The 17,670-nt window shown below is 39.9% G+C and overlaps 1 long non-coding RNA gene and 1 gene segment (V, D, J or C); both read left to right on the top strand.

Annotated features, from left to right (window-relative positions):
• LOC126951125 (uncharacterized) overlaps positions 1-15,690 on the top strand; it is a 38,675-nt gene extending 22,985 nt beyond the window's left edge. Inside the window, exon 4 of one of the 2 annotated variants that reach the window (XR_007724356.1) lies at positions 15,674-15,690. This is a non-coding gene — a long non-coding RNA (uncharacterized LOC126951125). The remainder of the gene's footprint in view (positions 1-15,673) is intronic. The other variant, XR_007724360.1, reaches the window with a different exon arrangement.
• The window catches only part of LOC126951110 (probable non-functional T cell receptor beta variable 7-3), a 632,711-nt gene extending 615,241 nt beyond the window's left edge, over positions 1-17,470 (top strand). The window contains 1 exon segment of the V gene segment in view: positions 17,256-17,470. Coding sequence covers positions 17,256-17,349 — 94 coding nt within the window.
• The last annotated feature ends 200 nt before the right edge of the window (positions 17,471-17,670 follow it).

Below are 17,670 nucleotides of genomic sequence, written 5' to 3'. Positions count from 1 at the left end.
TATGGATAAATTGCTTACATGCAGATGCTCAACTGAATCTGTAATGAAAAGAAAATCTGAATGCTTGGCCAAGGAGAAGTAAATTCCCTGAGGTCAATCCTTTGTTGGTCTCTTTGATCTTCTTCAGTAATGGGTCAATCAGACCACCTGCCCCGAAGCTCAGATGCTGTCCACGTGATTTGCTTGCTGTCACTGTGTCCTAGCCAGAGTCTTGGGATTTAGGTTACTCTCGCATGTAAGAGGCCTTTACTGGGAGAAAGGATAGTAATACTTAACAATTATACTCTACTTATATACCACTTCTGTGTATTTTTACATATATTGTCTAATATAATCCTCCCCATCAACCTGAGAGACAGGCAGGTGGTTCATTTTAAAAATAATTTATCATTTTAAAAATAAAATGTACTGTATATTTAGTTTATGATAGACATGTATGAGGTATATGTTTAATCTTTACAACAGCCCAAGACCTAGACCATGTTTTACAGTTGAGTCAACCAGGGCACCCAGTTAGTAAGTGCTACTGGTATAAATAAATTGTTAATGATTTTTTAAAATGCTAATGCCTACTGCTGATGGCCTATGAGACAGTAAGGTGTGTATTTCTGTAGAGCAATTTGCTATATGTACATGAAGTCATGAAAAAGCAAATATCTTCTGACTTGGCAAATTCCCTTCAAAGAATTTGATCCAGGAAAATAGTTAGACATCTAACACCTCAAGTACAAGAATATCCATTGCGGAGTTTTTTAATTGTGAAAAACAATACTGGCCGGGTGTGGTGGCTCATGCCTGTAATCCCAGCACCTTGGAAGACTGAGGCGGGTGGATCACCTGAGGTCAGGGGTTCAAGACCAGCCTGGTCAACATGGTGAAACCCCATGTTACTAAAAATATAAAAATTAGCTGGATGTGACGGCTTATGCCTGTAATCTCAGCTACTCAGGAGGCTGAGGCAGGAGAATCACTTTAACCCGGGAGGCAGAGGTTGCAGTGAGCCAAGATCACACCACTATACTCCAGCCTGGGTGACAGAGCAAGACTCCGTCAAAAAAAAGAAAAGAAAGGAAGGAAGGAAGGAAGAAAGTAAGAGAGAGAGAGGGAGGAAGGAAAGAAAGAGAAAGAAGGAAAGAAAGAAGAAAGAAAGAAGAAAGAAAGAAAGAAAGAAGAAAGAAAGAAAGAGAGAGGAAGGAAGGAAGGAAGGAAGGAAGGAAGGAAGGAAGGAAGGAAGGAAGGAAGGAAAATAGGAAGGAAGGAAGCAAGGACAGAGGAAGGAAGGAAGGAAGGAAGGAAGGAAGAAAGAAAATACAGAAATAACGTAAATATTCAACCAGAGGAAATTAGTAGGTAAATTATAGTAAATTATAAATATTCATATTTCAAAACTTACTTTAGAATATTACTTAATGATATGCAAAATAGTTTTATTAGTATGGAACATCATATTATGCTAAGTGAAAAATTTAAGTTCAAGATCATAGCTTGAGAAAAACTCATTTATCTCCCCTCACTCCAAAATAAAAGCAATAAAGAATAGAAATATGTTATAGGAAAAAGTATAAAAGAGAAGAAAAGAACATAATTGTCAAATACTGGATGGAGAATATTAACAAAATAAGATTTTAAGGCTGAGGTGGGCAGATCACGAGGTCAGGAGATCGAGACCATCCTGGCTAACACAGTGAAACTCTGTCTCTACTAAAAATACAAAAAAATTAGCCAGGCGTGGTGGCGGGTACCTGTAGTCCCAGCTGCTTGGGAGGCTGAGGCAGGAGAATCCCTTGAACCCAGGAGGCGGAGCTTGCCGTGAGCTGAGATCGCACCACTGCACTCCAGCCTGGGCGACAGAGCGAGAATCCGTCTCAAAAAAATAATAATAAATAAATAAGATTTCATGAGTTTCTGAAAGACCAGAGACGGCTATGGCCAAGGTGACTTAATATAAATCAGAGTGAAAAGAGCCTAGCTCAATACAGGTAGAAGAGAAAGCAACAGGTGAGGCAGGGTCATTTTTACAGCATTCTATAAACTCTTAGAGATGTAGTCAAAGCATGAGAAAGTGCTTAAAGTAGGACAACTGATTGAAGAACTGTATGTCCAACGCCTGCTGAGTCACACGTCGCACACCTGAGTATGTGTAAGGAAAGTGCCTATAAAGTGAGACTGAATAAACTATCAGCCTAAGACGGGCAATGGCTTTCAGGGCACAGGCTGCCAGCTTGCTTATCTTAGAGTATAGCCTGCCTGTCCACATACCACACCCACAAACAGAAATCTTGCAGTCTTTGTATGCAGGGAAAAGGAAACTAGTATCAGAAGAAATGTTAGTCAGTTACAGGTAATAATCAACATTTCTAAATTCATAATCATATTGGACAACTGAGTATCAGCAGACATTTGATTAAAAAGAAAAGCAAAAGGCTCTGGCAAAGACAATTCTATAGATTTATCAAACCATTTTATCATCCTCTGGGGAGTATAGAAAAACTACATTTCCCAGTATCCTTGCATCTAGATTGGGCCTGATGACCAATTCTAAATAGGGGAATGCAGTAGAAACGTAAGTCACCCAGGCTTTGCCAGAAACACAAAATCTCCTACATGTGATACTCCTCTCTCACTTTTTGCAGCAATAATGGGAATCCTAGAGTAGTGGTGCCCTGCATCTCTGAGTCATCCCTTATAGGAAAGTTGCCCCATAGGACTCTCTGACCAGGAACTGGCCTTTACGTGAGGTGAAAGCAAAGCAAGACAACTTACACTGGATTAAGGGACTAAGAATTTTGAGATTATTTGTAATAGCAGGTAGCATTAATTATCCTTACTAATATAGCAGAATAAAAGAGAAAGACCAAGGTAATTAAACAGAATATTGACCCCAGAGGAAACATATATACTTTTGGGAAAAGACAAAAACTTTAATTTAATTATAAGTCTATTTTTTCTTTTTTAAAATTTTGAGGCTGGGTACAGTGGCTCACACCTGTAATTCCAGCACTTTGGGAGGCGGAGGCAGGCGAATCACCTAAGGTCAGGAGTTTAAAATCAGCCTGATCAACATGGTGAAACCCCATCTCTACTAAATACAAAAAAAAAAAAAAAAAATTATCTGGGCTTGGTGGTGCATGCCTGTAATCCCAGCTACTTGGGAGGCTGAGGCAGGAGAATTGCTTGAACCCTGGAGGTGGTGGTTGCCGTGAGCTGAGGTCGCACCACTGCACTTCAGCCTGGGCAACAGAGTAAAATTCCGTCTCAAAAAAAAAATTGAGAAAACATTATATTTATTTATTTAAAAAAAGAGTAAAATGAAAAAAAGAAAAAGGGACAGCTGACGTAAGTTAAAAATTATTGGTTAAATGATAATTTCAGGAGAAAAGCTATTCATAGAAAACATATAAATCACAAACAAAAAAAGGATGAAAAGCATTCAGGGGAAAGGTAAGCACAGTGGATAAATATTTTTTTACCTATTTTTACACAACTTCAGAATAGAAATAATAAAAAGAAAACCCTAAAAACTCCAGAAAAAATAAATAAAACAAATTATCATGGGCAGAATTGAATCAGATTGGCAGCTGACTTCATACCAGCAGCATTAGGTACTGGAAGTAAACGAAGTCAGGACTTCAGTCAGGCTATAAAAGAAAATGTTTTACATCTCAAATACTATAACCAAAATATTAATAAAGCATTAAGATAGAATAAAGCCATTTAATACATGCAGAAATGAAAGTTTTTCTATAAAGTGTATTAAAATATGAATTCCAGCACACAAAAAAATGTAGTCCTAAGGAAAAAAAAGATGAAGATAAGAAATCAAAGGACAGTGAAACCAACTCCAAAATTCAGTAAAATTAAATCTCAGGATGACCAGGATGTTGGTTCTGTGGTAAAACCAGGGAATAAGAAGTTCAAATTAGAAGAAGAAGTAAGAGCATTCTGCTGGAATATCTTAAGGAAGAAAATAAATTTTTTTGGTAAGAAATAGCATGCTGAGGAAGACAAATGATCTTAGTGAGAAAGTGAATGGATGCTCCATCCTGGGGCTTTCTCCATGAGCTCATGTGCATGGCCGCTCCAAAGACATCAATGGAAGTGATACATGGGCTCAGTGACATGGGCTTCCTTTGCAAGGCTAATCAGAAGTGATCAGCACTGGCAAAAGGAGATACTAGAGTTTAGTCCCCATCACAGCACCATTCCTCAGGTGTTTAAGGAGATCACCCAGAAGGCTGATTACTTTGAATGCCTTCTATCATTAGGGAGACATAATTTAATTTCACAGGAGTATGTACATATACTCAAGAAGAATTTTCCTTCCTTACCCACAATGTTTCTGTCAGCACCAACATTCTTGGACTTATTGAATGACTTATTCATCATTTTGATATCATCTCTGACCAAAGAATATATTTTATCATGTTGTAAGTATAGACATAGACTTATACCCATAGAATTGTCTGGTTTTATCATGTGCCACACCACCTAGAAGCAGCTTGATTGGTAGAAAGATAGGATGGCCTGCCAATGGGCCAATGAGAAGACCACCCTCTGAGAGGCTGGGGCATTGTTCTATAGTAGTGGTATATGCCCTAACCTAGTGGACAACGTATTGCTTTATCTCTCATTGCCAGAATACTCGGGCCCAGGAAACAAAGAGTGGAGATAGGGATAGATTTTTCCTATCACACCTTAACTGAACCACTTAAGGAAGTTTGCTTCCTTTCCCATACCTTGTACTAATTTCTGCCCAAGGGAGAATTTTTTCCACCAAGAAATAAAGTCATTGTTCTATTAAACAGGAAGCTGAGATTGCCTTCTGGCATTTGCAGCTCTTCATGCTACTAAAATAACAGGTAGCAAAGGTGGTCACTGGCTTGAGTGAATGATCCCCATGACCATTCATGGGAAATTCAGTGGCTGTTCCGTAATAGGGACAAGCAGAACAATGCCTGGAACCCAGAGAATTCCTTGGAGTGCCTCTTAGCATCCTTTGTCCAATATATCTAGATAATAAACACAGCAGCAACTCAGTGAAGCCAGGATCCCAAGGACTAAGGACTCAGATCCTCTGAGAATGAAGATATGATTCACCCTACCAGAAAAGAACTCTGGCCTGCTAAGGTGCTGGTAGAGGAGACAGGGAATAGGAGGTGGAATAAGGTCGTTTTGATTATTAATTTAGACCTCATGATCAGCTACAGAAGCAAGGACTGGGGCAGCCATGTTTTGTGTCATTGAATGCTTTCTTTTCCTCCCCTCCCTACAAGGCACACATTATGAGATGATCCCTGGAATAGTGGCTAACGCTTGGGGGTTTCAGGAGGATCCAACTCAAGCCTCTGTTCAATCTCCTGGCTTCTTAATGCAACTCAGACAGCTGCTTTCCGTGATCCCTATACTCCTGAATCCACGTTTAAAATTTCTGTTTCCTCCATACATCAGTTTGCACACAGGGTATATTCGTTAGGGTAGCATTAGCTGCTGTAATAAGCAAACTCCAAGCTACATAGTGGTACAATCATGATGGAAGTTTATTTCTTGCTCATGAAGGGTCCTAAATGGTTGTTCCTGGTTGACGGGAGTTGCCTCTCCAAGGAGTAATTCATAGACTAAGGAGTTTTTGTGATGACTGTTTCCATCTGTCATTTTAAAAATGTAACTTCTGAGATCCTTCTGCTCATCTATATCAAGTGAGTAAAAAGAAAACAAAACAAAGATAAAGCACACTTGTCTATTGAGCTGTTTGGTCTGGAAGTGACACAGGTTATCTGTGACTGCAAACACCAGGAGAACTAGTCACCTGAACCCCTGGAGATCGCTCTCTCTCTCTCTCTCTCTCTCGCTCTGTCTCTCTCTTTCTCCTCCCACGTCCTCCAGCTTTACTGTGTCTTTTGTATTGCCCCAGATCCTCCTCCCTCTGTCTCAGAGCCCATATGAAAACTTCCAAGTGACCCTCCAGGCAAAGCCATATTGTGATTTTGCTATCTTAGAAAAAGTGAACAGAGGTACATGATTATGACTAATTATGACAGATTATGACCGTTATCTAAACAAAGATAACTGAGGGTTATCTGAACCTTTTCCTTAAAAATGCATGCCTGTCTGTACTGAAAAAAGAAGTGAGGCTTACCCACCAATGCTTTGTTCAGGAATCTTGTTTGCTTACACTTTTGCTTCCTTAATTGATTACAAAGAAAGTTGCCTTTTAATATCTCAAGGCAAAAATAATTGCTAATGGATTTTCCTACAAGACACCCGAGGAAGCACACATCAGGGTTCTACTTCAGGAAGAGTGACATTAATGACCATAGTACACCCTCTTGGCTGGTAGAAGAAGAGGCTGCGGAAACCCAGCTTAAGGCCACCAACCACTCTCCTGTTGTCAGGACTCACTCTGTCCCTACCAGAATTGCTGATGAAGCATGGAGACCTGAAGTAGCATAGCTGATAGCTGGATCTCCTTTGATCAGTAAATTTTATTGAGAAAAAAAGAGTGATCCCCTTTGACTGCCTTTACTTTTTTGACATAATGAAATACACACTAATTGCTATTTAAAAAATAATTAAACACAAAACCTTACAGACTCACCCCACCATTACGTAAAGCAATTGAGTTCTGCATAAGCAATTATACCCACGTTTACATGTGCAGGCCACACACACACACATGCAAGCAAAGGTGAGTCAACCTGATGTAGTCCCTGGATTTAAAGGGCAATTTGAGAGCATTTTGCAGTACTTAAGCATGCACATTGGAATCTCCCTTGCCCCAAATGTTTTACCAACACATTTCCTCCAAATAAAACAAAATGAAATAAAACAACACTCCCCAAGGAGAACTTTCAAACCAGCTGCTAAGAGGAAAAAACCAACAACATTCGTTATCACTTTACACCAACTTCTACTGCTTGAATGTCTCACAAACCAGCTTATCTCTCTGCCAACTAGTCTCTTAGCAGTCTTTTTTTTTTTTTTTTTTTTAATTATTCAATGGCATTTAGCAGATGGAGAAACTCTAGATCACAGAGAAAGGCTCAAATTATAATCATACACAAACTTATATGAGTTCCAATAAAAAGTTTTAAAGGCCCTAGTCACTTATTTATAAACATATGAAATTACTTGTTTCCATTTGGAAAAATAGACTGAGTGACATAACTGGAGAACACACTTATTACTAATAAAGCGGTGAAGCACAAGTAGACATTTGACATGTAATAAAACAACTTCAATATAATTAATGTAAACTACAGAAAGTTCCCATTTTTAGGAGTGTTGAATCCACCATCGCTACCACCGCCACCACCACCATTACCACTACCACTAAAAAAAATAAAAGATGTTTAACTGGAAGCAGAATTGTTTTATAAAAAATGCTTACAGACTAAAATTTTGTCAGTACTCTTTTGAGTGTTCAGAGTTTAAAGCATTCACCAAGGAAGCTATTCTAAAATCTTAAATTGTCTAGTTTTAAATAAGAAAACAAAAATGAAAATAGGAGCAGACCTCATCCTCTTTTTCTTGTTGACCTCTTAGAACAGTCAGTTGCATACAAAGTTATTTCTAATTATAAGATATAAAAGTTCATAATATTTCCCACTCACTTGGCTTATTTGAAGTCTATTACAAGATATGTATTGATTCTCATAGGAAACTTTGTTAACTTACCGTCGCTATTAGTCTTCAGAATGAATTACGTAAAATCAGAATGCATAGCTATGCCCCTTTGTAATCAGCTGCCTCGCTCGATTCCTACCAAATTCAAATTAAAGAAAATAATGGCTTTTGGAGACCATTAGGAATAATTAACCTTTTTACAATCCATAATTTGATCGTGAATAATTATGTAACAATAGAATAATGAGACTTATTTCTCTATCTGTGTTTTTGTGTGGCCTAGTTATGCCACATTTGCCAAATTATATTTTTAAATGACCTATTAAAATTATTCAACTCTATAAACGTAAGAGCTGGAAAAGATTTAGATAATTGCAATGGATGTGTTACTCAAGGTTGTATTTTATTTTCCTTTCTTATTACTAAAAATATTAATTCAATAAAAATGTTTTATACTGAATTATTTCAATGGGTTAGATACTATTAGTAGATAAGTAAGCAAATCTGACTTGGAAATCATTATGGAACATCAGTCCTGGAGAGGAGAAAGACAATTGTCAGAAACCACACAAATAAATACAGATTTACAATTAGAAACATGATGAGAGAAAAAACAGTCTTCTGTGAATGAGCGTGATTTCCAAAGTTTTCCCTGAAACAGCAACCTGTGAACTAAAAGATTTTTTTATTGTGGTAAAATATACATGACTTAATATTTATCATTTTAACCACCATTCACTGACATTAAATATATTCACAGTGTTCTACAACCATTGCCACCGTCTACACCCAAAATTTTTTCAGCATCCTTAACAAAAATAACTCCTCCTTCTGCCCCTGGTATCTTCTATCTATTTTCTATCACTACAGATTTGCCTGCTCTTGCTACCTCATCACTACAGCCTGAATGTTTGGGTCCCCTGAAGTTTTGTATTTAATAATATTTTTATATTTTGAAAAATATATTTTATTTTATTATATATTATATAATAGTTATTATATATATTATTATATACAATATAATAATATATTATACAATATATAATAATATATTATACAATAATAATATATATAATACAAAGTATAATATTATATATTATATATATTATATAATAGTCATATATTTTTTAAATATAGTGGCTATTATATCCTAGGAGGCATAGAGTGGTACCCCATGATTTTAATTTTCATTTCATTAATGATACTGAGCATCTTTTTACATACTTATTGGACTGTATATCTGCTTTGCAAAAATGTCTATTAAAGTTTTTGACCACTTTTGAATTACTTTGTGTTTTGTTGTTGAGTTTTAGGAATTCATTGTATAGTCTGGATATTAGTTCCTTAGCAGATATATAATTTGAAATTATTTTCTCCTATTTGTTAGATCGTGTTTCTGCTTTCTTAATAATATCCTTTGATGCACAAAAGTTTTTTAAATTTTGATGATGTTCAATATATCTACTTTTTGTTTTGTGGCATTTGCTTTTGGTATGATATTCATTAAATTGTTGCTAAATCCAATCTATTGAGGATTTTTCCTAATGCTTTCTTCTAAGAGTTATAGTTTTAGCTCTAAAGTTCAGGTTTTTTGATCCATTTTGAGTTCATTTTTGTATATGCTATAAAGTAAGGGTCAAACTTTGATCTTTTGCATGTGGATATCCAGTTTTCCCTGGAAAAGATTTGTTGAAAAGATTGTCCTTTGCCACTGAAGTCTTGGCACACTTGTAGAAAATCAATTGACCGTGTATGTGAAGGTTTACTTCTGGGCTGATAGCTGATGTTTTAAGGATGGACCAGAGTTAAATTAGTCTGGCATTTAAAGTCTCTTTGGGGTAATTCTGAGTTATTCAATTTACTCTGGTTTTCCAGCAGAATATAATATAGGGTGACACTAAATCCATTCTTCTTTCTTGTCGTGCAACCAGTGTGAGTCGTAAATATGCCAGTTTTTTTTTTTTTTTTTTCTGGTATCCAACTGGTCATGATGATTCCGAAAAGCACAACTCCCAAGGCCAACCCATTAATTCTCATAAATAGTACAGAACAAAGTTGCAAGGAAGAAGAACCTAATTATCTAACAATTAGTGAAGCCCACCTCACCCACAATAAGATTAGTAATTTAGGCTATAATCAAGAGCAGTATAACTTCTTCCAGGCAATTAAAAGATTTGTGGCAGGAGAAGGGAAGGGGAGTTGGAGTCATCAGTGGGGATTTAATGACAATTAACAGGGGAAATTTCTGTAATTTACACTAATTATATTTTAGATTTTTATTATCTATCAAATATCTCTTCTTCATTAATTTACTTTGAAGGAAGGAATATATCCAGTTAAGGAACTTACTGTATTTTCTAACATGAAAATAAATAATTTCATGTCTTCACTTAAAGTGATTAAAATTTTATGCCTATTTTTTGTTGAATTTGAATATGAGTATACCATGATTTTAAAAATCGTGTCCCACTTTCAAACTGCATCTTCTTAGATTTATAATAAATAAAAAGTGGGCTCATTTCCAGGTTATATACCTTTTCGTGATTGCTGCTTTAGCTACACAAAGACTCAGATGAAGATAGAAATTATTGCTTGTAAGAGGCTGATCAATTTTATAGACAAGTCAACATCATCTTCCTGTCTCTCCTTGGGTTGTGAAGGTGCAGGTAAGAGGAGGAGAAGAGAAAAGGTGGGAAACAGTGTAGGGATGGCAATTCCCTCCCTCCAATTACATGTGTACATATGTTTATTTAAACTCCATGATTTAAATATTTCAAGATTATACATTTAATTTTAACAGCATTCATTTGTACTGTCGCTGATGGTTGCATTGCTATTTGAAAAGTGAAATGGTCCAGTGTCCCCAAAATATTGTGTCTTTTTATATAAGACACAAAAAAATTGTGTTTTCTTTTACATAAATGTTTCTAGAAATGCAATAGACAACAGTTTATTTATGTATATTATGAAATGGGAGAGAGATTTTTTGCCACATGAAGAAATTCCATGATGTACTTATTCCAATGACTTACCATAGAAATTATTCTGGAATATTATGCTTATTAAGACCTTGTACTTGGTTTGACATCTGTCACTTTAATTATGTTTTCTATATTTTAAAGCTTTCTTGTTATCTTTTATCTATTTTGCTTTTGGATGAAGGAACCATGTCCATTTGCTTTTATCTTTTATCCATGACTTGTGAGGTCAACACCCTATTTTAAAGATAATATTTCATGATTATCTTGGAACATTAAAATTCTTTTACCTAATTATGTCTGCAATAACTATTGACTTCCTCTGATGGATGTCAAGGAATTTTTCACTGATGACATCCCTGTCTTTGCTATTTCTCTTTTATATTTTGCATTATGTCAACCTGGATATTTAAAATATTCTTTTAAAAGCAGACTTTCTTACTACACTTAAATATGATATTTTACTTTCGTTGTCATAATTACGCTCAATTACTTAATTTTCCTCTTACTATTGATTCATGATTTGCAAGTTTGTATTTTGTTTTGTGTTTTATTTATCCTACAATTTTAGATAGTTTAAGTGATTATAACCACTTTTTCTCAATCACAACTTCCCTAATGAAGAATGCAATTGCTTATTCATCTCTTAATTGTTCAGAGCACATTTTGTAATGCATCTTGCTGGAAAACAGACTTGAGTGGCAAATTTTCTAAGAATTGCAGATTTGAAAATGGCCTCATCTTGCCTTTTGAAAATAATTAGCCTTTGGCTAAAGATCTAATGTTTGAGTCTGTATCTATTAGAGATGTGTGAAGTTGCAAGTAACACAAATTGCAATCACAGGTGTTTATTCTCCTCATACAACAAGAAGTCTAGAGGTATATTGTCGCTAGCCTTGGCTCAGATGCCAAAACGGTGCTGGAGCTCCAGTCCTAATGTCTGTGGTAGGCAGAATATTGGTCCCAAAGATGTCCACATCCTAATCACTGGGACCTGTTAATAACGCTCATTTACATAGCAAAGGAAAATGAAGGTTGCTAATCAGTTAACCTTGAGATGGGGAGATTACCCTGGATTATCCCGGCCAGCCGGACATAATCACAGAAGTTCTTAAAAGCGGAAGAAGAGGCCGGGCGCAATGGCTCACACCTGTAATCCCAGCACTTTGGGAGGCCAAGGCGGGCGGATCACGAGGTCAGGAGATCGAGACCATCCTGGCTAACACGGTGAAACCCTGTCTCCACTAAAAATACCAAAAATTAGCCGGGTGTGGTGGCGGGCGCCTGTAGTCCCAGCTATTCGGAAGGCTGAAGCAGGAGAATGTCGTGAACCCAGGAGGCAGAGCTTGCTGTGAGCCGAGATCGCGCCACTGCACTCCAGCCTGGGCGACAGTGAGACTTCGTCTCAAAAAAAAAAAAAAAAAAACAAAAAACCGGAAGAAGAGAGTGAGAGGAACAGCAGCAGAAGGACTTAGCCGATGTTGCTGGATTTGAAGATAAAGGAGAAGACCTCAAACTAAGGAATACGGTGGCTTCCAAGAACCACACTGGGAAAAGCTAGGAAACAGACCCTCCTTAGTGACTCCAAAAGGAACACAGCTCTACCAGCACATGGATTTTAGCCCACGGAGGTCCACCTCTGACTTCTGGCCTTTGGAACTGTAAGATAATAAGTAAGTGTTGTTTTCAGCCACTAAGATTTTTTCTGGTATTGATAGACAAACAATACAATGTTCATGTTTATTTCAAAGCAAGACAAAGGAGAAAGGGCCGTGCCAGGGAATTTGATTATTGCCGGGAATTCTAAATTTAAGTTTAGAATTCCCTGGCTAATTTTCATATTTTTAGTAGAGACAGGGTTTCACCATGTTGGCCAGGCTGGTCTCGAACTCCTGAATTCAGGTGATCTACCCACCTCAGCTTCCCAAAGTGCTGGGATTACAGGCATGAACCACCACACCCCCCCTGTTACGTTTTTCTTCCCCCGCCCCCATCCCTTGTTATCTCAACCTTTTAATATAGCTTCCACATCTGCTTTTAACTCATTAAGAATATAAAGTGAAGACTTTTTCTTTGAACTCTTACATCTTCATTCCTTTTCTACTTTGTTTCAGATTTTTAAAAGATCTCAAGTGTTGTCGTTGCTGTTTATTGATTCTTGTTGTTGACTAATTCCGCTTTGTTGGTGGTGCCTTAAGTTCTGATGGGATAGATTCTCAGAATCCATTTGAATGTAGAGAGAGACGTATACCAAAGACAAGAGAATATGGGAACCAGGAAATGTGTCAGCCACATCTACAAGTAGAAGGCAGATCTTGTAGAAATGCAGGCCACCCTTGCAGTTTAGGAAATGCAAATGTTTTCAGAGAACACTATCTGGAGGCGGAGCTCCGGAAATAGACTGCATTCTACTGGAAGACCCGACCAGGGGGCCATCTGCTCCACATCATAGATCATCCCATCTCCTATATGCACCTGAATGGAAAAGACACAAACCAGGAAAGGAGCAGAGAATGGTGTGGAGTGTTGATCACTTCTGCTCTGCATCTGAGGACTGCCCAAAATCTTATTAAAATCTAGAATGTTTTCAAGTCCTATTGTCTGTATGGGTAACTGCAAAGGATTTATTTTTCTTTTGGGATCGTGTCACGGTTATTTTAGAAAGAAGACACTCCTGGCATTTCCCTTCACTCCACCAACTTCCTGGGAACCATCTTTGAGCATTAAACCTATGTAAAGACAATGGTCTGGAGGAAAATACCAGCAAGTATATCCTATAAAAAGGAGATGGAAATCTTTGTTGATTGCAGGGAAAAATGTAGATTGCTGTGATCATTTTGTCTCATTTGTGGCAGAGGCTGCTGGTTCCCTGGCTAATACTCTTTCTTTCTTCCTCTCTTATGTTTAACAGCTTTAATTTTATTTTGTGCAGCATGTATTTTGCAGGTTTCAAGCAGGTAGGGGTGGTCATGTGACACTGTCCTGGCCAGTAAGACATATGAAGTCACTGAATGGATCTTCCAGAAAGGTTCTGTGAACAGTGCTAACTCAGCTGGATGTAGCACTTTAATCCTGTTCCCTTCTTTTTCTTGCCTGAAATTTGGAGACCTTGTAGTTGGAGCTCTGGCTAAAATGTTGACAATCTGAGAACAAGCCCTCATCCTAAAGTTGGAGTCTTGTTGACTTGGGGCCTTCGTAGTATTTCTGTGTTATCTAATTTGTTTAAACCACTGTTGTACAACTTTTCTGTTACATATAGCTGAAGTCAACCCCTAACTGAGAGAAGAGCCATCCTCTTTGTCTTGGAGGCACTCATATCTCTGAATACCTTTTTATTATTGCATGGTTAAAGTAATATCAAAGTGTAAGACTATGATGGGTAAACTTTAATGCCACCATGAAGGGTATCCATTACCCTTGGTCTACAAATCAGTTGCAATCTAGGTTTCACTTTCAAACAAACCAGTAACATAGGAGAATTTTTGAACACCCTAGAAGTTTCTGAACAGAAAACAATAAAAGCTTTAGTTGTACAAATGGGCATTTAATACTTCCATTGGTAAAGTGTTTGCAGACTAGACTCCAGCTTTTAGGAAGTATAACTGCACCTGGAGGCCACAAAGCCTCAAGACAGTTCAGTGAAGGGCCTGAGCCCTGTGAGGTCATGCATCGGGAGCTTTAACTAATGTTTTGGAATAAGAGATCAGGGACTCAGGAGACTCCTTTATGGCTTTTTACTAGAATTTTTATCAGTGAAATTACTTGTGAAGCTCTTTGTTTATGACAACATCAGCTTACATTAGCTGTTCTAAGGGGAAATAAGGAAGAAGAAAATTGCACATCCTAGGGGAGCGAGAAAAGCCCAAGAAGGAGGCAAAAACTCAGAAAAAAATGAGGCAGAACCAATCTAGGAGCCTTTCTATCTCACCTGGAGTTTTCTACGCAGCAGTTCCTTTTGGCTCCAAATTTACATAATAGATTGTGTGTGCTGGAAATGATGAATTCTATGAGCCACAAACTTTTTAGGTCCTGCCCATTAGCACAGAACGTCAAAATATATACATGTATGTGTGTGTGTGTATACATATATACACACACACACATATATATACACACACACACAGAGAAAAAGAAACAGGGTCTCACTCTGTTGTCCAGGCTGGAGTGCAGTAGGACAATCTTGGCTCCCTGCAACCTCCGCCTCCCAGGTTCAAGCGATTCTCCCACGTTGGCCACCTGAGTATCTGGGACTATAGGCGCGCATCACCACGCCTGGCTAATTTTTGTATTGTTTGGTAGAGATGAGGTTTCACCATATTGGCCAGGCTGGTCTCAAACTCCTGACTTCAAGTGATCCTCTCGCCTCAGCCTCCCAAAGTGCTGGGATTACAGGCATCAGCCACCATGCCCAGCCACATAGAAAAAGTTTAAATATTATTTTTTATTGATTCATTCTATAACACTTCCAAGCACCTGGAGTGTCCCAGGCACCAAACAAATTATAGCAAAAAACTTACATTAAACTTTAAAAAGGAATTCATTACTTTGCTTTTTAATAGCTGCAGGTTGCAGCATACTTTAACAAGGCATTCTATGCTGTCCACCTACCATTAAAACTTGCTTTGATAAGATATAGGTATTTAGGATGCAAAGCTGACTAATCACAAATTTAAATCTCTTTGCTTCCTGAGTACAACGACACTTCCTTTGAAAACCAGATGCCTCTCAAATTTTATTAACAAGACAAATATAACTAATTACATAAGCCTTGAGCAGCAGAAACTTCATTTCATATTATAGTCACCTAATATGAGGTATATCATGCAATAGAAAAGAATGCAGGTATTTTTACTGTATGTCAATGCAAGACATGTTGCAAATTACTACAGGAATTTCTGGGTTTTATAAAGTAACAACTACGGTTTGGTTTTGTCCTTATTTTTATTTTAACATAATCTAGTTATGTGTCTTTTTTTTAAGTTTTCAATATAACCATAGATGTCTAGCCATCAGGCATGTTAATGTATGAGTCACATAATTCCACGTACAATGCAAATTCCGTTTCTTTGCAGAAGTCTTTGAAAGTCTTGGAGATAACTAATCAGAAAATGAAGGAAGCCCTCCACCACTGAGTTTCAGGGCAAAGGGAAGAAACAAGATAAAGCAGAACGTCAGTACAAGTGGAATTATTAATGACGTTCAAATGCAGAAGCATTAAATACTATCAGGCTTATTTATTGACTCCTGATACTAAGAGTGAACAACCCCCTGGCAAAGTGGGAACTTGTTTGGTAGCCTTTATCTTTCTATCACTTATTCAGTCAATTCATTAAATCCTGTTTGTCTCTCCCAGGTGACTCTTACTGAGTTTCATTGTTTTGTTTATTGTGTTTGTTGGCTCATAGATCTCTTTCACAATTTTCTTCGGCTTCTGAATGCTCTTTAAGTACCACTTTTGATCAGCCCATTTGCAGCTAGTGCTTTAATAAGCATGTCTTTGAATAAATCAAAGAAGCAGGAGAGCAAGATGGGACAGGGCGATACGGGGAGAAAAGGGGGCAAAGGGAATTGCACCGGGTGCTTGTGTTCCCTGGAAAAACCAGCAGGTGGTAGCAACACTTCGTGGGAAAGCCCCAGCCCAGCTCTGTAGGACCCAAACAATAGACCCCAAATTCCCGTACTCGGCTAGAGAAGGGGTTAGAGGTGGGCGGAAACATTTTTCCTCGTGGCGCCCCCACGGTTCCTCAACCCTGCCTCCAGGCGCCAGCTGAGAGCACCTTGCACCGCCCCTCCTCACCGCAGGGAGGTTCTCTCCGGAGCGCGGGCGAGGGAGGAGGCACCCAGAGGTGCAGCGACTTGCCCAAGCCATGTCAGAGCCAGGCACACAGCAGCACTTCCCCTTTTCAACCCGACTGCCCGGCCCCTTGGGGAGGGTGGATGGAGGGAGGTTCGACTCAGAAGCCCCAACGTTGACCAAGATTCAGACACGAAAAGAGAGAAGAGTTCCAGGCTAGCACAGCGACGCGTTCATACCCAGACGCCCCCCTCTCCCGCTGCCTGAGCTCCCCCCACCACCGCCAGTACTCTCCCAGATTTCTCAGTTTGTCTTTCCCTCCACCCCCTGCTTTTCCTTCCTTCTCTCTTGCTCAGCTCACGCCCACCTTAGTTCAAAGCTGAGTAGGAGCCCCACTGTTTTAGTTCCTAGAGTTAAAGCCGAAGAGGAGGGAGGCGCGAGGGGGTGTGTGCGGGGCTCTGCCCTGCCCTGAACTGTTACGGTCCGGCAGTTGCGCTTTGCTCCGCGGGTGTCCGACCCGAGCCCGAGCCTGAGCCCGGGGGCTTTACAGACAGCCTCTTCCCTTCCCACTTCCTGCAGGCGCCCCACGCGTGCGATCCTCCCGGCCCAGACCCGCGGGAGGAGTCCGCCCCCTTCCCGGCGCACAGGCGGGGCCCCGGGCGCGCCCCGCGTCTCCCCCGCGCGCCTGGGCGGAGGAGCGGGCGCCGCGCACTCATCGCCTAGGCCGGGAGGGCGGGCTCGGCTCCCCGGAAGAGGGGAGTGGGAAGGCGGCCAAAGGAGCAGAAGGGGCGGGCCGGGCCGGCCTGGGAGGCGACGAGGAGGGGGCGGGCCGGGCTGCGCTCGCTCCAGCCGCGGCTCTAGAGCAGCGGGCGGCGCGGGACCCGGGACCCAGCTTGGCGACGGCGATCGCGACGCGGGCCCCCAGGGTCTCCCGGTGCCCCACCTCTGGAGTAGCCCCTGCCGCCGGCCTCAGGTCCACCCCGGAATCCCAGGGACTCGCGGAGCCGAACAGACTCGGGCCGGGTGCAGCGGGGTCCCCGGACTGGAGAAGACGCGGGTGGCACCGTGCGAGCTCGAGGAGCCCCGCTGCACTGCGAGGCCTCGGGGGGCGCAGACCTGCAGAGACTGCAGCCAACGGGAAGGTGAGCCCGCGGGGGTTAGCAGACGGGGTTGTGGGATTCGGGGACAGTATGCTTGGGGACAGATGAATTAAGATTTGCAAGAGTAGAGGGGCTCCCCAGCCCCTAGGTGGCTTCCTGGGGGAGTACTGAGGAT

This window comes from Macaca thibetana, chromosome 3 (assembly GCF_024542745.1).
Source record: "Macaca thibetana thibetana isolate TM-01 chromosome 3, ASM2454274v1, whole genome shotgun sequence".
Lineage (NCBI taxonomy): Eukaryota > Metazoa > Chordata > Mammalia > Primates > Cercopithecidae > Macaca > Macaca thibetana.
The sequence above is the reverse complement of the archived record's forward strand: the minus strand, read 5'-3'. Positions and strand labels throughout refer to the sequence as shown.